Here is a 20,361-nt window from a genome sequence, read left to right on the forward strand (position 1 = left end):
CCGAGTAAATTCGAAGACAGGCAAGGGTACTGTCTGCCTCAAAACATGAGAAAGAGACAGAGACAGACACAGACACAGAGAGGAGAGAGAGAGAGACAGAGACACATGAAGGCAGGAAGGCAGGCATGAGTGAGTAAAATAACCTTTTCTTCCTTCCATGGTTTGTAACCATTAAACCACTAAGTATATGGACTACCTATATACTTCTACAACTGATACCATTCAAGTTGAAAGCACAAAAGTTATATTCCAAATTCTCAATGAACTATACTAGGGATCAAAGTCAGCTTTAAAAAAACAAAAACAAGAAAGCTGGGCCGTGGTGGCACACACGTTAGAACCCAGACTTGGGAGGCAAAGGCAGGCGGATTTCTGAGCTTGAGGCCAGCGTGGTCTACAAAGGGACTCCAGGACAGCCAGGGCTATACAGAGAAACCCTATCTCAAACAAATAAACAAAAAGCAAAAAGTTCTTAATGGCAGCTTCATTTTGGCTATCTTTTCCTAAAAAGTAATCAAAGAAAAGTTAAAATTGAATCCACCTCCCTGTAACACGCTCCAGAAAAGAAAAAAGTCCTCTAGACATAATGTGTCCTTAATGAAGTTTTCCTTTCAAAGGACAGGATACTAGCTAGAAAGGAGATAAAATTATTTATAAAAAGAAGAATGAAAGAAAGAAAGAAAAAATACAAGTCCTCACTTGGTGTGTTGCTCTGCAGAGGGGTGTCCCAGGGACGAGTCAGAAGGTAGAAGTGTTCACAGGCATGTAGCGGGATACTAACCGGCTCCTCGTTGGATAGACCCAGCTCATATGCCCACTACAATGGACAGTTGTGGGTGAGAAGAGGAACAGAGACACAGTCAGCAGCCTTCTGACAAGACGGTATCCACTTTACCCCGTGTGCTGAGACTTCGGCTAGCTGCTCCAGTCTGAGCACCACACACAGGTTTTGGGTTTAGAATGTAATTCTGGATTACCCAGTCAAATAAGCAGTACAGTATCAGTAAAATGATAGTCTTTTTATCTCTACAGTAAAAAGTGCAAATTTAAATAAAGTCATGAACCCAGTATTACTGTTGCCAACCTACCTGGCCAGCACAGTTAACAAAATACTGGCATTCAATCTGTCCTTTATCTGTCTCCACACCAGTAACTTGACCTTTTTTGATCAGTACATGAAGAACACTTGTCCGGTCATAAATCTGAACACCTGTTACAAAACAAAGAAAATGGAGGGCAAATTATTAGCTAGGCAGTGGTCGTGCAGGCCTTTGATCCCAGCACTTAGGAGGCAGAAGCAGGAGGATCTCTGTGAGTTCTAGGCCAACCTGATCTACACAGCAAGTTCCAGAACAGCCAGGACTACAAAAGAAATTGTCTCAGAAAACCAAAAAGAAAAAGAAGGCAAATTACTTGTTGTTACAAAATTAAGGTCTCTGGAGGGCTAGAGAGATGGCTCAACAATTAAGAGCACTGACTACTCTTCCAGAGGTCCTGAGTTCAATTCCCAGCAACCACATGGTGGCTCTCAACCATCTGTACTGCAATCTGATGACACTCTTCTGGTGTGCAGGTATACATGAAGATACAGCACTCATATACAGTAAGTAAATAAATAAATTTTAAAAAGTTATTAAGTTCTCTGAAGCAGACTCTCTATTCCAAAAAAGTACTGAAGAAGCTGGATCAATACTTTAATATAAAAACCGAACCTCAGCAGAGTATAGTGACATACAATGTTGATCTCAGCACTTTGGAGTCTAAGGTTTGGCTACATATGTAGCTCAGGCTGGCAAGTTTCAGGCCAGCCTGAGCTACATAGTGAAACCAAAGACAATACAGCTCAGAAACAGAACATCTGCATGGCATGCCCAAAGCACTGGGTCCAGTTCTCAGCACTAGAATTAATCAGAAGGTATATGTAACACTCTGGACATTTAGTCTTCTCTGATTTACTCTGGATCATATTTTCGCTATAGATTCAACTCCCAAATCATTCTCTAGCCTTGGCACTTCTCAAGTCCAAGAGCAAGCACTCTCCTAAGTCTGATATATATTAACCAGTACAAGTAGTTCCTTAGAACAAACGGATACTGTTTAAAAATACAGTATATTCAGGTCTAGGCTGTAAAATGTTACGGCCTAGGTAACTGTTACCTGGCTAGCCCAACATTAAAGGACACTTTCTCCCATGTTTCCTCTGTTACTAGGAAATTTTCTCATGCCCAAGTTGATTACATGCTCTGCTATGTTCTGTGCCCTTGGAAACCAGAGCAAGATAGAATCAGTAGAACTGCTTTGTATAGTTACTCACAATAAGCTTGGACCCAAACCAACCACCCAGCAGCACTTCCTGTACCTATGTATGAGCTTTTACAGTATTTCCTTTTATAAGCTGTCCCTAGGATGGACCCCAACATGAGAGACACCTGCACCAATATAAGAAACTCTTTGAAATGAGACTTCCACTTTGAGTAGGGGTTGAGTAAAGCTTCAATTCCCAAGACCTCCCTGGGAACTGACATCCTAACTTGGCAGAAAGAGACACGTACATGGGCAGCTGACACCCTGGTTGGCAAGCTAAGACATGAATGTCACACAAGTTCCATCCTGGTAGACAAGTTAGAAAATCAACAAGGCAAGTCCCCTGCCACAGTTGAATACTCCAACCAATGGGAACAGGATAAGTGTTCCTTACAACAAAGACATGTCCCTAAGGAAATTCCCTATCCCTAAGTCCTGATTGGTGGAATAACTTGACACAGTGTTTGGAGATTGCAGGTTTAAAAACCCTGGAGAATCTTTTTTAACTCAGGATCACGGTCTGAACCTGGACCATGGCCCCGAATGAACATTTGTGGGGTGTATGCTCAATAAACTATCCCTGTCTGACTGAGACTGGTGCTCGTGTGGTTTGTGAAGTGACTCCTGGATCCCAACACAGTGCATTTGTCAAAACTGGAAAACTGATTTCTCACACCTTTCTTTCCCCATACCTAAGCTGGTCTTAGTACCTACTGTGATATACTCTCTCAGATAACCTCTTCTTTCCAAACTCATGCAAAATAATCATCATCATCAAATATATAAACAAACAAAAACCTACTCACCATTCTGGGAGGCAGCACTTGCCAGGGCAAGAGCCACATCAGCAGAGGATACTACTGCATCCTCAGGAACATGCATGGCCCCAACCAGATCGTGCACATTGAGGAGAGGGTGAAGTTCAGCCACTTTCTTCGGGGAGATGATCTCAGAAGGGATACCTACAACACTGCCATAGAACACAAGGGGACAATGACATTTATGGGCTCTCTGGCAGAGATCAGGAGGGGTGTGTGGTCTTAATCTAAGAGTACATACTTCAGCCTTGAGTTGATACGCTTCAGAGAGATCAACCGGTCCTGAGTTTGGGCCAGAGAGATTGAGCCTGTCCTTAAGTAACCTGTAAGGAAAGTCAATCAAATGAGCAGTCCACTAGATTTATATGTTAGACCTATTATGAATCATCTAGCAAAATTTAAATACATCACAAATATAACTACTCTCAGCTCACAGCTTTGTGAGGGTCAACTAGAATTCTAACGTACATAAAAGCATTCAAATAATAATGAAGACTACTGGGGCTGAGAGTCTTGCTGGGGCGAGAGCTCATCCCTTTCTTCACTCATTCTCCCTTTTAGTTGGGGTGGGAGGACATTCCTTGTGAAAGCCATTCATAACACTGTTTACCAGAGTCAGTCAGATTCCCACTCCTTCCCCAGTACAGCCAAAGAGCAAGCTGTTACGTAAACCTTCTTAGAACATTCAGTCTCAAGTAAGACAGTGAATGACTGGAAGAGTCATGCTCTACAGAGGCAGGAATGTCTGACAGGTTATTCATCTTCCCTATATCTTGGCTCCCTAGCCTATCTATAGCTGGAAGTTTCCTGGAATTAAGTGATTTGATAAGTTTTGATTCCTCTTGGGTGGGAAGGTTTTTCTGAAACTAAGATGCAATGCCATCTCTAGTTCACCTTCTTTCATGCTGATTTTTTTTTTCTTTTAAAAAAACTTTTTGCCAGGCAGTGGTGGTGCATGCACGCCTTTAATCCCAACACTTGGGAGGCAGAGACAGACGAATTTCTGAGTTTAAGGCCAGCCTGCTCTACAGAATGAGTTCCAAGACAGCCAGGGCTATACAGAGAAACCCTGTCTTGAAAAAACAAACAAACAAAAAAACCAAAAACAAACAAAAACAAACAAACAAAAAAAATTTTATAGCCAGACCTGATAGCACATGCCTTTAATCCCAGCAACCTGGTAGGCAGCAACAGATGAATCTCTTGTGAGTTCAAGGCCAGCAGGGTCAACACAGTAAGTTCAAGTCTAGCCAAAGCTACATAGTGAGACTCTCAAAAGGGAAAGAAAGAGAGAGATGGCTCAGCAGTTATGAGCACTGACTGGTTGCTCTTCTGAGCAAGGTTCTGAGTTCAAATCCCAACAACCACATGGTGGCTCACAACCATCCATAATAAGATCTGATTCCCTCTTCTGGAGTGTCTGAAGACAGCTACAGTGTACTTACACATAATAAATAAATAAATAAATAAATAAATAAATAAATAAATAAATAAATAAATCTTTGGGTCAGAGCAAGCTGGGCCAGAGCAAGCAGCGGTCCTGAGTTTAATTCCCAGCAACCAGATGATGGCTCTCAACCATCTGTACAGATACAGTATACCATGTACATAAAATAAATAAATCTTTAAAAAAAACAAAAACAAAACAAACATCTAGAGATGTCTGTGAGGTCATTTCCAGGGAGGCTTAATTAAAGATCGAAGACCAATTCTGACGCAGAAGCACCATCCCATGGATAAAATAAAAAAAGGCAAGAATGACAACACCACCCGTTTCCTAACTGTGGACACAAGGTGAGGTGACAAGTCACCTCTTGCTCCTGCCACCATGCATTCCTCACTGTGTACCCACTATCTGTGCCCTCAAACCATAAGCGCAAACAGACCTTTAAGTGGCTTGTCAGGCACTCTGTCACCAGCAACAAGTAATAAACCCTCTCCTTCTCCAACACCAAAATGCCTGCTTCTTGTTATCCTTAATGTATTTATTCTCCAGTTACTGTCATATATTACTTATTTGCTGAATGCGAGAATAAACAGGAAAAAAAAAGTGCCTACATCTCAAGAAACAAAACTGCTAATTAAGTTCAGTTCTAGCAAATGTATGTCTTTAGGCTGAGAGGAAACAGTTTAAATATCTTAGTCAAAACAGGCATAATGTGATGCACGTATTGTCTCAGAAACACAAGAAGCTGGAGTAAGAGGGTCACTGGAGTCTGAGTTCAAGTCCAGCTCAAAGCATAGAAATAAAAAACATACCAGGGTCAAAAGCTCCCTAGTCTAATTCTTTTACCTTACTTTAGTATAATAGTTACCCACTTAAAATACTGTTGGTCTCTTCCCATCCTTCAAGACTTTATATCTGACTATATAAATGTTAAAATGATTCAAAAGTGAGGTTAGGGAGAGGGCTCAGCAGTTAAAAGCTCTTGATATTCTTTTCAGAAGACTCTCGATTAGTTCCGAGACCCTACATGTTGCCTCACAACCACCCTAATCCAGTTCCAAGAGATTCAACAACTTCTTTTGGCCTCCATAGACACCAGGCACATACATAGTACATATGCATACATATACACTTCAGCAGGCAAAATACTCATATACTGTGGCAGTTTGAATGAGAATGGTCTTCATAGACTCATATATTTGAATGGTGAATTTGGTTCCCAACTGGGAACTACTTAGGAAGGATTAGGAAGCATGGCCTTGTTGGAAAAGGTATGTCACTGGGTGGTTGGGCTTTGAGGTTTTAAAAAAGTTCACACCACACCAAGTCACACTCTCTCTTCCTCCATCTTGCAAATCTGATGCAAGTTCTCAGCTATTGCTCCAGTACCATGCCTGCCTGCCTTCTGCCATGTTTCCTGCCAACTACACACTTTATTGTATAAATTGCCTTGGTCATGATGTCTGCTCACAGCAATACAACAATAACCATGACATACACATAAAATAACAATCTTGAAAATACATATGTATATTATGAATTTGGGGGGTGGGGGTCTGTCTCACTATGTAGCTCTGGCTCTCCTGGAACTCACTTAATAGACCAGCCTGGCCTTGAACTCTCAAAGATCCACCTGCCTCTGCCTCCCAAGTGCTGGAACTGAAAACATGCACCACTACACCCAGCTACGTATAATTTTAAAAAAGATTTATTTATGTGAGTACACTGTCGCTCTCTTCAGACACACCAGAAAAGGGCAGATCCCATTACAGATGGTTATGAGTCGCCATGTGGTTGCTGGGAGTTGAACTCAGGACCTATGGAAGAGCAGTCAGTGCTCTTATCACTGAGCCACCTCTCCACCCTATATATAATTTTTAAAGCCCAAATTATAGAAAGTTAGACTTAGACTACCCTCCCTGATTGCAGCTGTTATATCCTGTTTCCCACCTACCAATCTCAGTAGATTTTTCTGTATTTCTATTTTACAAAAATTCAGCAGTAGCTTTAAACATCTTTATTTAGGACTAGAGAGCTGGCTGCAGTTAAGGGCATGTACTTCTCTTTCAAAGAATCTACATTCAATTCCTCACACCCACATCAAGGAGCTCACAACTTCCTATAACTCCAACTCCAGGGAGATCAACTTCTCCGGCCCCTATGGGTATGCACACATACCCACACACAGGATTTTTTAAAATAAAAGTAAACTGTTAAATTCATTCCTTTATTTATTTAGTGTGGATGTGCACATGTCATAGCCTACACACAGAGCTCTGAAGACAGCTTAGAAGAGTTGATTCTCTCCTACCATATAGGACCCAGGAATTAGAGTCAGACTGACAAAGTTGGTACTTGTTAAAAACTGTTATTTTCCATTTATATTTTCTACACTTTTAGGAATCAAACTTAGAGCTTCATATATACCAGGTAAAGACTCTACTACTGATCTAAGTCCTCAGCCCCCTGAAAAACTATCAGCTTTTCATACTATTGTGCTACTTACTTGACAAAATTCTGTCACATGCCATTGAAAGAACTATGGTTGTGACGGCACACATCTCTAATCCCAGCACTTGGAATGAGTCGGCAAGATGATTAGGAATCCAAGGTCATATTCTTCTCATTAAATTTATATTATACATGTGTCTTCAACTTTAATAACAAAAACAGAGAGAGGGCTGGCAAGATGCTTCAGTGATTATAAAGTTCCTATCATGGAAGCCTGGTAACCTTAGTTAAGTCCCTGGAACCCACAAAAAGTTGGATTCACTGGCTAGCATCTACAATTCTAGGCATTTCTATGGCAAAATGGGAGGTGAAGACAGAAGAACTTCTCAGAGCTGGTGAATGAGGTGAGTGAGTGAATATCTGGAGTATGAAGAATGGCACAAACAAGACACCCTGCCTCAACCTCAACGAAGTACAAGTAGAAAACCAACTCTCCAGTTTCCTCTGACCTCTGCATACATGTAGAAGGCGTCGAAAAGGCCCTGTGCACACTGATAGCACTGGAGGAGCCAGCAAAGTTACAGTTTTACCTCTTCAATGGAATGAGGTGTGTAGCTACTCTCTGGGAATGCCAGGTATGATGCAGTTTTACAACCCGGTGATTCTTTGCTGACCGAGGAGACAGGCTCTGCCCATAGATCCCAGAATTTATGATTTCACTTAGCTCAGACCTTCCCCCCAAACCTCAAGCACTGCATAAGCCCATTCTAAGTGATGTCACTTGTGCTTTATAGCAGTGTAAATAACGTCTGTATCGTAGGGCCCAGCCAATCCTGACACCTATGGGCATTATGTTTACCTCACTCAAGACCCCCAGACCCTAAATTGAGGGCACTATCTTTGAGTCAACAGTACCCATTCTTGTGAAAGAAGCTAGATGTACTTTGTAAAGAATCTCAGTGTAAACATGTCTAAAATTTTGTACTTAGGACTGAGTTTAATTGTTATCGACTTTTTTCCAAAACTGTGCGGAAATATAACTAAAGTACAATGATCTGGTCCAGACTCTGGAATCCAGTCTGTAGCTGAGTTTTATTCTTATCTTTTTGTGAATCATTTTTTTTCTGCCTATGGGGAAGCCTGAAGGGAAGCACCACACACACACACACACACACACACACCAGACACATGCATACCACACACACAAGTATCATGGAAGCTCACACAAACAGAAAGTACACTGTTCTCTGCCTTTTTAAAATGTATTTCATCTTTATTTATTTTTCCGGTGGAGGGAGTTCATGTGTGCCGCAGTACTTTCACTGAAGTCAGAGAACAATTTGTAGGGTTGATTTTCTCTTTCCACCACGTGGGTCCCAGGTACTGAACTCAGGTTGTCAGGCTTGGTGGCAAGCATTTCTACCCACTGACCATCTCACAAGCCATGTACACTGTTTAACAGAGAATCTCAGCTGGGTGTGATGACGTACACCGCTAATCCTGGTGCTCAGAGGCAGGTAGATCTCTGAGTTCAAGGCTAGCCTAGTCTACAAAGCAAGTCCCAGAACAGCCAGGGCTACATAGAGAAACCCTAGCTCAAAAAAAGACAAACAAAAAAACTCTTCACCACTAAAGTTCCCAAGCTTCCTTTCACTCCATCACTGGTCCACTCCAGTGAAAATAACAAATTAAAGCAATACCTTATACTCCCTGCCTACCTCTTCACTATTCCCTACCTCTTGGCTGCCTCACAAGCATTAAAGAGAAGCCAATAAGGGGCTCTAAGCTGTGACCTAGAACTAATTCTAGGCTAACTAATCCTTCACCTGGGCCCACTCTACAGACCCACATCTGACTCAAACTCTATTGTATGTAGCCATCAGATTCAATCCAACCAAAATGGCGTATCTCTCACTTGTCCTGCACAAAGCAAACATCTTCTCATAAAACTGGAATCTGACACTATCTTCTGGCCTCTGAGGGTACATATAGATACAAGCACAGACATACAAATATATAAATCTTAAAAAAGGGAAAATTACAGCTGGGCAGTGGTGACACAAGCCTTTAAGCCCAGCACTCAAGAGGCAGAGACAGGCAGATCTCTGTAAGTTCAAGGCCTGATCTATAGAACGAGTTCCAGGACAGCTGTTACACAGAGAAACCCTGTCTCAAGGAAGGACGGAAGGACGGAAGGACGGAAGGACGGAAGGACGGAAGGACGGAAGGAAGGAAGGAAGGAAGGAAGGAAGGAAGGAAGGAAGGAAGGAAGGAAGATAGATAGATAGATAGATAGATAGATAGATAGATTCAATTAGAACATATTGTGGAACTACTTTTACTAAGTTCACTTCAGAGCCTTAGGTGGCCAAGTTCAGTTATGCTGACCACATACTACTGTTATGTTCTGTATGAGGTTTATTAATCTTAAATTCCACAACCATAAGCTTCACATAGGATCCATCAAATTAAAGGTCAATATAAACCGTTATGTCTGAAGTGGCTTGAGTCAGGGCCAACCACGAGGTAGCACTTCTAGCAGCTGCTATGAGCACACTGTGGCTGCAGTTTTAGCCTTTATGAGCTGGCCCTGAGAGATGCCCAGCATACAGGTCTCAGCTATCAAGCCTGAGCTGTTGCCCTGGCAGATCAGTCTTGGGTGTGCATTCAATAAACCATCCCTGTTTAACTAAGGTGTTTGTGTGGTTTGTGGGGTGATTCCTGAACCCAAACAGTTCAGACAGTCTCCCTACATTCCCCTGGCTGGTCTCCTGACTAGTTCCAGTACTATAAATAGAGCTATTTAATTTATAATTCTAAGTCTTCTTTCTCCTAACTACACAGATAATGTATTTCTATATTTCATAATATTAATTGGTGGAGTTTTATGAATTGAGTTATGATTTAACTGCTAAGCACCTGTACATATGCTTTCTTCTCCTCTTTAAGAGCTAAGTACTTCCATTTACTATACTTAAATGAGTGAACTATACTAATGACTTTCATATCAGGGCAATGATAGGATTTGCAGGCTCTGGGTTCAATACACTCCCTATTCCCCCTAAAAAAGTTATAGAATCTGGAAATGGCCTGGGATTACTAACTGCAATCTCTTTATTCTATAGGTAAAAGTGAAAACAAGGTACATGACCTGTCGAAAGGGACGCTCTGGCTTGAGGCAAATTCTCCAACACAAGTTTGTTCATTTTTTAGATTTATTTATTTTATGTATATGCGTACATAATAGCAGTCTTCAGACACACCAGAAGGCAGCATCAGATCCCATTAGAGATGGTTGTGAGCCACCATGTAGTTGCTGGGAATTGAACTCAGGACCTCTGGAAGCATCACACCAGCCCCCTCCAACACAAGTCTTAATCATCATATCAGACAGAGTATAGAACCAGAGACAGTAACTACTGAATAAGAGTTTTGAGACCGGAAGACTAATAAACAGCAGATTACCTGCTTACCTGTTTGGATCCCTGTTTCTTGTTCTAACTGATAGTAGAGTTTGTTTGAATAGTCAGCCATCTTCTGTTCAATGCTTGAATGCCTAGCAGTGCTTAGGATGCCAGCACAGAACCTTGTTGAGCCAGCAGCCAGCCTGCAGCATAAATGCAAAATACTGTTAGAAAGACTCACTTGTATCTGTAGATCTAAGCTCAGGTTCCAAGACTAGAGAAGTCTTAGATTAACAGCAGTGGTTGTTCTTACAAAAGAGCCAGGCTAATTCCCAGCAACCACACATTGGGTCACTATTGTGGCTCACAACCATCTATAAGCCCAGCTAGGCAAGGAACCACATGCCTTTAATCTCAGCACTCTGGAGGCAGAGGCAAGATCTGAGCTCCAGGTCAGCCAGAACAACATAATCATATTCTGTCTCAGCGTTAGGACCTCAATTTGATTCCTAACACCTACACAGTTACTCAGAGCCATCTGTAACTCTAGCTGCAGTAGGTTGTCTAACATACCCTCTTTTAGCCTCCACAGGCACCAGGCATATATGTGCTATATGGAGACATACACGTAGGCAAAATAGCTATACACATTTAAAAAAAAAAAAAAGGCCTAGGGAGATGGCTCAGTAGTTAAGTGAATTTGTTCTTCTAAAGGAACTGAGTTTAGTTCCTAGCACCTACTAGGTAGCTTACAATTACCTGTTAACTCCTGCTTATTTGATTCCTCTAGCACCTGCACTCATCTACATGTGTATACACACACACACACACACACACCTAAATAAAAAAGAAAAAATCCTGAGCTGAAGAAATGGCTCAGCAGATAAGAGCACTGGTTGTTCCTCCAAAGGTCCTGAGTTCAGTTCTCAGCAACCACATGGTGGCTCACAACAATCTGTAATGGGAGCCAATGCCCTCTTCTGGTGTGTCTGAAGACAGCTACAGTGTGTTCATATACATAAAAGAAATAAATCTTACAAAAAAAAAATCCTTACCCATGCCCCCAAAACAAAGGTAGATGACAGACTCATGCACATACATCCACACACATAATATTCTTTTTAAATTTTAATAATTTATGTGCACTGGTATTTTGCCAACATGCATGCCTGTCTGTGTAAGGGTGTCATATCTTGGAGTTACACACAGTTGTGAGCTGCCATGTTAATTTTTTTAAATTTATTTATTTTCATATGTATGGGTATTTTTCCTAAACATATCTGTATACCACATGTGTGCTTCATGACCACAGACCAGAAGAGGGTATTAGATCTGCTGGATCTGGAGTTATAGATGGCTATGACCTGCCATATGGGTGCTGGGAACCAAACCTGGGTCCTCTGGAAGAGTAGTCAGTGCTCTTAACTGCTGGGCTGTCTCTTAAGCCTTGTAAGCCCAAAACTACACTGAATCAAATGAAACTTAGTAATAGAAAATGGGCAGGATGTAACCACTTTTGTTCAGCTCATGACCATAGGACACAGCTTTGCTGTGTGAAGAGGATGCCAACAGAGAGGAAGATGAGTTGGGTTGTGAATTCCTGTCCTTTTAAGACACTCTGTTGAAATTTGCTACCTCTCTACAATGCAGAAAACATGAGTGCTAGAACTGTGCTAAACACAGTGTAGATTTCACCTTGGGTCTTCTCACACTTTACCGGTAACATAAGATTAGCTATGGGGATGACATTATGAAAAGGACAGGGCGTGATGAAGCCCTCTACCGTCACTGCAGCCAAGCCCCAAGGCAAGTCAATTTGATCCTTACCTGCCCTGCTCCAAAAGGACAATATCTTGCCACCCCATTTTGGAGAGGTGATAGGCCACAGATGTACCCATGATTCCACCTCCACAGATGACCACCTGGGCCTGGGCAGGCAATGCAATAGAATGTGCCTCGGCAGCTGATGTGCTGCTTCTTGCTGGTGACCAGGTCTGCCATCCTGGGCTAGTTCTTTGTCTTTGGACAATAGACAGCAACCGGTAAAGCATCACCACCTGGAAGATATGTTTTCACTCAAGTGAGAAGATCCAAAGAATATGAACTAGAAAGACAAAAAAAATTCATTCCATGTAAGTCAGTTCTCAGGACTAATGAAAAAGATTTAACAAAGAACAATAGCCCTTAGTTTAACATATATTTAAAGACCTATGTTCCAAATTCTGCTTAAAAAAATAAATAAATAAAGCCAGGTGGTATATGTCTTTAATCCCAACACTCTGGAGGTAGAAGTAGGCGGGGATCACTGTGAGTTTAAAGCCAGCCTGGTCTACATAGAGATTTCCAGGACAGCCAGGACTACAAGAGACTGTGTCTCAAAAACAACATACACACACAAAGACAAACAAACAAACAAGCACAAAGAAATCCAAACTGGGCCTAGCAGCACAAGCCTATATACCTAGCACTTGAGAAGTGAAGACAGGAGGATCCCCATAAGTTCAAGGTCATCCTCAACTGCACTGGGATTTCCAGGCCAGCTTGGGTTGGAGATCTTGTCTAAAGATAGATACTGACAGACAGACACAAACAGAAAAAGAATAAGAACCAGTGAGATGGCTTAGTATGTGAAAGCACTTTGCCACAGGGCCTTATAACCTGATTTCAACATCTGTTATCCATTAAAAAAAAAAGGAATAAGAAGCCCAGCGAGAAGGTCAGAAGGTCAAGGCATAGGAATAACACCAGCAGATGAAAATAAAGTAGCTATATGAATGTTTAGACAGAAGCATAAGTATACGTAAAGACCCTGAAGTAAGACAAACCAATTTGATGAGATCCACCCCTCCAAAAAAAGGAAGGCAGTGGCTACAGTATACTGACGAAGGGAAAATGATTAAGGCAAACCTGAGAAAAGCAGGCACGAATCAATTCTATACTACTTGAAGGCCATAATAAACAAACCAACAACATCACTAAAGCAAGGGAATCACGTGATCTTGTGGTCGGTCTGGCTCCACGGTGGAGAGAGAATGGTGAATGAGAAAAAACGATGAGAAAGGGAGATGCTACAGCAGCTCAAGCATACACAATGGCTAAGAGTGAACATGGCAGATAAGTCAGAAAAACAAAAAATGACAGAATTCAGCCAGTTATGATGATGCACACATGGTGAGCCCGGCACCCACTCCAGAGGCTGAAGCAGGAGGATCTCAAGTTCAAGGCAAACCTTGGCAACAAAGAGAGACTTGTCTCAAAACAAAGAAAATGCTCCACTACGGTGTGAATAATACAGCAGAAGAGCCAGAGAAATGTATAAACAAAGGAAGAAAAGAGACAGGACCCAGAGCCCAGTGAAAGAGACCTGGGATTGTCCCAAAGGAGGCATAGAGACTAAAATATTAGACATTTTTCCATGGAAAGAAGGAAAGGAGTTTTATCATTTACACACAAGTTGTACCTATTTCTACACAATAATAAATTTAATAGGCTAAAAAAAGGGGGGGGGGTAATGGCTGAGGTCATCAGGAACAGATCATACTGAAAGTAGGATGTAAGTTGAGCTTTGGAGGGGTGATTTTGGACAGAGACAAAGACATAGAAAACACACATACTGCCGGGCAGTGGTGGCGCACGCCTTTAATCCCAACACTTGGGAGGCAGAGGCAGGCGGATTTCTGAGTTTGAGACCAGCCTGGTCTACAGAGTTTGTTCCAGGACAGCCAGAGCTACACAGAGAAACCCTGTCTCGAAGAAAACAACAACAACAACAAGAAAACCAAAAGAAAAAAAGAAAAAAAAAAAGAAAACATACATACTAAAGACAACAGAACAGGTCTGACTATCAGATCTGCTTAGAACAGTGATATAGAGTGCTGGGTATAGGAACTAAAGAACCCAACCACATGGTCCAGTAAACAAAAAGTCACTACTGGCTGAAAACAAAAAAGGGGGCTGGAGAGATGGCTCAGTGATTAAAAGCACTGACTACTCTTCCAGAGGTCATGAGTTCAAATCCCAGCAATCACACAGTAGCCACAACTATCTGTAATAGATCTGATACCCTCTTCTGGGGTGTCTGAAAAGAGCTATAGTGCACTTATATATAATAAATAAATAGGTCAGAGCAAGCGGGCTGGAGCAGGCTGGGATCAGAAGTATAGCTACAGTGTACTTATATACATAAATAAATCTTAAAAAAAAAAAGTAGGGTTTGTCAAAAAAATCTAACAGGAATACTGTTATGTCTCAAGAAACTAAAGGCTGACCTATGCCAGCATTAAAAAGCTTAAGACACAGGGTGGCAGATATGTGGGAATCAGGGCAACACACTCACTGCCAATAAAGCCGCCACCATCTCCGATACCAGCACCTGGACTTAGACTGCCTATTGGTCTACGTCCTCTAAGACCAAAGACACATATACTCTATCAGAGAGGACTCTCAGAACTGCAATCTTTTTTTAAAAAATGTCAATACACACATACACATATTTTGTCTGCATATGTATCTGTGTGCCATATGTATGAGTGGTCCCTGAAGAGGTCAGAAAAGGGTGTCAGATCCACTAGGACTGGAGTTACAAATGGTTGTGAGCTGCCCTGTGGGTACTGGCAATCAAGGCAAGGGCCCCTATAAGAACAGCTAATACTCTTAACCACTGGCCAGCTCTCTAGTGCTGAGAACTACAATCTTAGCAGGCAGGGTTTAGAGGGAAATCTCATGCAAGTGGAGACCAGTTATCATTTCTGCTTCTTATGAGGTTCTATCTCAAGGTTCTCAGTCTGGTAAAGTGACACACAACTATGACCCAGCACTTGGGAAGCGAAAGCAGGTTTTTAAATTGCAGAATAGTCTGGGCTTGATATAACCATGTCTCAAAACAATCCAAGACAAAAAGAACAACAAAGACACAAACTTCCCTACATGAGCAGTTTTCTGAAGTCTCATCTTCACATAACTTTAGGTTTCTATCCATAACCAACTTCATCTCAAACTCGCCACTAGGCTGTCTAGGCTACACATCTAAGTTAAATACACATATCCCTTTACCAATATTTTCTCCACCTGCAGTCCCAATGGAAACACAACTCTCACTAGGGAATTAGCCCTGTTCTACTGTCTGGCCATCATATTCCATCATCAACCATTGCCACTTGGTCATGCTTGGAAACAATCTTTGGGCTGGCTGGTTTTATATCAGCTTGATACAAGCCAGAGGCATTTAGGAAGGGGGAACCTTAACTGAGAAGATCTGTGGTTAAGTAATTAATCAGATAAATCTGTGGTCAAGTCTATATTTATTGGGATTCAGATCCCAAACAGCTGAGGTGAATATTTAACATACCAAAGTGGACTCTCCCAGCATCCCTCAGTATCCACCTGGCATACCCTGTTCTCTATCTTAACCTGCCAGCCCAGGGGCTGGGCTGCCCCTTCCCCAGAGGCTCTTTCTTATATAAGCCAGATATTTTGGTCTCTTCCCTCTTCTCCCCAGCCCTCTTTGTATTCTCATAATTCTCATAATCATTCTCTCCCTCTCTCTCTCCCCACCCCCTGCGAGCCCACACTTTCTCTTTCCTCTTCCTCTGTCTTCCAATGGTGGCTTTTCTGGACTCCATCCTTGGGACCAGTGAACCCACCTGAGAGCTGCTTCCCAATAAACCTGCCTTTATTCACTCTAATCGTCTTAAATTAGCTAATTTTGCTGCCAGAGAAATAACTTATCAATATTTTCTTGATTAATGATTGGTGTGGGAAGGCCCAGCTATATACATTGCCACCACTGGACAGGTGGTCCTGGGTGTTTCAAAAACCCAGGCTAAACAGTCAGGCATGGTGGAGCACAACTTTAACTCCAGCACAAGAGGCAGAAGCAGGTGTGTCTCTGAGTTCAAGACCAGCCTGGTCTACATAGCAAATCAGGAGACAGCCAGGACTATAGAGCAAGATGCAACAAAAGCAGGCTAAGCAAGCTCTGAGAGTAAGCCAAGAAGCAGAACTCATCCATGGCTTCCACACCAGTTCCTGCCTTCAACTGCCCTGACTTTCCTGGCGATGGACTTGAGATTAGTAAGATGAAATAAACCCTTTCCTCCCCAAGGGTTTGGTTGTGGTGTTTTATCACAGCACCAGAAACCCTAAGACATCCCTGCTCCTCTGTGACGCAGGGTTCTGAGGCCACACCAGGCTCTTCTCTCTGCCCTCTACCTACCTGCTTTCTTCCCTTACTAAGCAGATAGCCTCTCCCAGCTCATTCCTAAAACCTTCCGTAGGCTGAGTGTAGTCTCTCCACAAGTGTTAGAACCCCTCATCCTTCCTTCTCTGCACCCCAGCCCAATCCACTGGCCTCTTTTACACCCTGGAACTCACTGCCATTTGCCCCCTCTCCTCAGTATGGTAATACACTCAAGTCCCTCCTAGGTAATCTAGTAAAAGAAAGAAAAGCTATCATAATTTTTTCCTTCAAAAGACTTTAGACTATACAAATTAAGTCTTTGCAAAAAGTCAAATATAAGCCGGGCGGTGGTGGTGCACGCCTGTAATCCCAGCCCTCTGGGATGCAGAGGCAGGAGGAGTTCTGAGTTCGAGGCCAGCCTGGTCTACTGAGTGAGTTCCAGGACAGCCAGGGCTATACAGAGAAACCCTGTCTCAGGTGTTTTAAAAAAAAAAAAAAAAAAATCAAAAAAAGTCAAATATAGAGAGTTCCTATATCACAATCATCAATGTCAGTGAGCATAGTAATTTCTTACAATTATGTCTTCCACCATCCTGTTGGAAGACATTTTTATGCACTGTGTATTCAAATACTGATCTCTGCAAACAGAGATCTAGTTGCAGGCCAGCATTGTCAGGTTAGAACAACTTAGGGAAGCCAAGAAAGGTCACCGGATTCACTAGTAACTGAAGTTACAGAATGTTACTGATACCATCTGGGTACTGAGAATTTATCCTAAACACTTTGGAAGAGTAGCCAGTGCTCTTAACCACTGAGTCATCTCCCCAAACACCAAGTGATATTTTTAAACAAAAATGTATCCTTGAGGATGGAAGTGGTGACACACACAAGAGACAGAGGCAGGCAGATCTCTGGCTCTCTTTTGTTTGAGGCTAGCCTGGTCTGCATAATGAGTTCCAAGATAGTAAGGGCTATGTAGAGAGATTCTATCTCCAAAAAAAAAAAAAATCTTGGGTAAGTAAATTGTGTTGAGAGACAGAACAAACTATTGCCAAAATTTGAGACCTTGTGTTTTGTAGCAGCACTATAGTGAAAATAAATTTTTGCTGGGCATGATGGCACCATATCTCTAATCCCAGGACAGAAGTAGTCCAGCCTGGTCTACACCGCCAAGATTATATAATGAGATCCTGTCTCAAACAAACAAGCAAACACAGATAAGACTTTCAAGAACCCATCTTTCACTTGACAGTAAATTATTAAACAGAAAACACCCCCTTGTAACAAGAACAGGACCTTGGCCTACCACAGCACTGACACCTCTCGCCAAAAGCAAACAATATGCTGGTTTTAGAGGATATTTCTCACACAACACACCACTAAGACCACAGCCCACTCCTTCCGACTTGAGCAGAGCTTCCTGGTTTCATCTCTATAGTTCCGGGGTTACAGCTCTTTGCTGGAGCCTGTATTCTACCCTGAGCCTTCCCATCTTTCCCCGGGGTGATTTTAGTGCCACCAAAATGCACTGGCATTTTGCAAAGCCTGACCCAAGAATCCTGTATCCTGAGCTTCAGATGTGTTTACCAAGTGCAGAATGGCCACACCTACTTGACCCACAGGGAACACCCAGCACATCTATATGCAAGCACCTCCTCACCCTCCACACAACACTGTCTGTCCCCAAGGGCTCCCAGTACTAGAATCCAGAGTGTCACCTGGTTTCTCCCTTTTTCATCTCTCTTCTCCAGTCATTTCTCAGGATCTTCCCCGTCTAGTCTACATCCTAAATCCCACACACACCCATCTACTTCTCTCCGAATCCCCTGCCACCATATGTGGATGCTTCTGGGCTTGTAGCTTCTACTTTAAGTGCACACCTTTCTCCCACAGATCACAGTCCATACATAGGCATAAGTGAACAGTCTTCCACAACAGAAATCTTATTTCACCACCCTTCTCACAACCTTGCAGTGACACGGGCTGATGCTTGCAGGAAGAAGTCAAAGCTCCTTACTACACAGTGCCAGCACTTCTCACAAGCTGGCTATCTCGGGCCTCACTGTTCTACTTGCCTCTCAGACTCTCACCAAGCTGGAGCAGACTACTGGTAACTCCTCAAACAAGTCAGGCTTAACTTTCTCCTCCATGTCCAAGACGTGTGTGCACTGTCCCTCTAACTGGCAAAGTTCCTGCCACTTGTCTACTGAGCAAAGCTCTCTCCTCAGAACACAGACTAGTCTACACCTATCTGGTAGTGTAGCCTTTGGGTAAGGGAGTCTTCTGTTTTCTCCCAGGATATTCTACTTCTCCCACAACTTCTCCTCCTTTCCAAATATCTGTAAGGCATTTGAGTGGAGTAGTAATTCAGAAACCCATTGGGGGAATCCAAGATCTACAAACACAAGTAGATATCAAGTCTCTTTACATCTTATTACCTGTACAACTTTGACCATGTTTTGGTCTGTCAGGCTCCATCTGTTAACATGGGTTAGAAATATCTATCTCACATGGTTGTGGAAAGCCTAAAACAATACAATACCAAAGGGTAACTGATGTCAAAGCAGCACTCAGAAGCTGGGCGTGGGGTGGGGTGAAGGAGAGAGATGAAGGAAGAATGGAGATGGGGACAGAGAAGAAGAATATAGGGCTGGAGAGGTGGCTCAGTGGCTAAGAGCACTGGCTGCTCTTCCAGAAGTTCTGAGTTCAATTCCCAGCAACCACATGGTGGCTCAGAGCCACTTGTAATGGGATCCGATGCCCTCTTCAGGTGTGTCTGAAGACAGCTGCAGTGTACTCAGATTAAATAAGGCCCTATCTCAATAAGCACACATTGGGCCGGGGAAAATGACTCAATGGGTAACGCAGCAGCTATGCCGAGTATGGTCCTGAGATTGGATCTCTGTCAGTGGTTACGATGTGCAAGACACTTCCTATATCCAACTAATCTAAGCAACCCCTATAGGGGAGACAATATTTGTGTGCTGTACTTTAGGAAACTTTTGTATGAAGTATAAAATTATGTAAAATGAATACTCTTAATCAAAGACTAAACTGCAACTCTAGCATCAGAACCTACCACTTATCATAATTAATACTGCTACTGCTTTCTCTCTCTTTTTCTTACAGACAGAGTGTCTCTTTGTAGCAAATGGCCTAGAACTTGTTAAGCAGACCAAGGTGGCTTAGATCTCACAGAAATCCACCTGTCTCTGCCTCCCCAGTGTTGGGATTAAAAGCATGGGCCTGCTCAAACTACATATCAAAGAAATCCAGGTGAGCAAAAGTTAAAGAGCTATAAAGGAGAACCAGAAGTTCTTTCCCAAGCTAGGAAAAAAAAAAGAGAATAGCAATGGGGAAAGAAACAGAACCAGAGAATTCCTCCCTGAGATTCCTCCCATTCTCTAGTCCTTTGTCACTTTTTTCTCAATAAAGTTATGCTCACTCTGCAAGACAGAAAGAAAAGAACAGTTTCAGAAAAGAACAAAGCATGTTTAATGCCCAGCCCGATAAGGCCAAGAAAAGACTGTTGACTCTGTGATCATCATGACCTTCAAGAGTGAACAAAGGGCAGAAAGATTGAAGTACACCAGAGAGGGCTAGAAAGGTGTCTCAGTGGTTAAGAGCACTTACTGTTCTTGCAGAGGGCCTGGGTTTGATTCCCAACTCCCACATGGAGTTCACAATCTTTAACTTCAGTTCCGGTGAATCCAATGCCCTCTTCTGACTTTTGTAGACATCAAACACGCACATGGTGCA

The 20,361-nt window shown here is 42.5% G+C and overlaps 1 protein-coding gene across 2 annotated transcripts in view; it reads right to left on the reverse strand.

Annotated features, from left to right (window-relative positions):
- Positions 1-20,361, reverse strand: part of Pdpr (pyruvate dehydrogenase phosphatase regulatory subunit) — a 45,776-nt gene that overhangs the window by 24,050 nt on the left and 1,365 nt on the right. Inside the window, exons 1-7 of one of the 2 annotated variants that reach the window (XM_052166185.1) lie at positions 20,236-20,317; positions 12,252-12,481; positions 10,494-10,627; positions 3,364-3,445; positions 3,111-3,274; positions 1,089-1,210; positions 700-817 (exon numbers count right to left, since the gene is read on the reverse strand). In XM_052166185.1, the coding sequence (XP_052022145.1) occupies positions 700-817; positions 1,089-1,210; positions 3,111-3,274; positions 3,364-3,445; positions 10,494-10,627; positions 12,252-12,481; positions 20,236-20,277 (892 nt within the window). In that variant the 5' untranslated portion in view covers positions 20,278-20,317. Of the gene's footprint in view, positions 1-699; positions 818-1,088; positions 1,211-3,110; positions 3,275-3,363; positions 3,446-10,493; positions 10,628-12,251; positions 12,482-20,235; positions 20,318-20,361 lie in introns of those variants that run through there. The other variant, XM_052166186.1, reaches the window with a different exon arrangement.

Source organism: Apodemus sylvaticus, chromosome 21 (genome assembly GCF_947179515.1).
Source record: "Apodemus sylvaticus chromosome 21, mApoSyl1.1, whole genome shotgun sequence".
NCBI lineage: Eukaryota > Metazoa > Chordata > Mammalia > Rodentia > Muridae > Apodemus > Apodemus sylvaticus.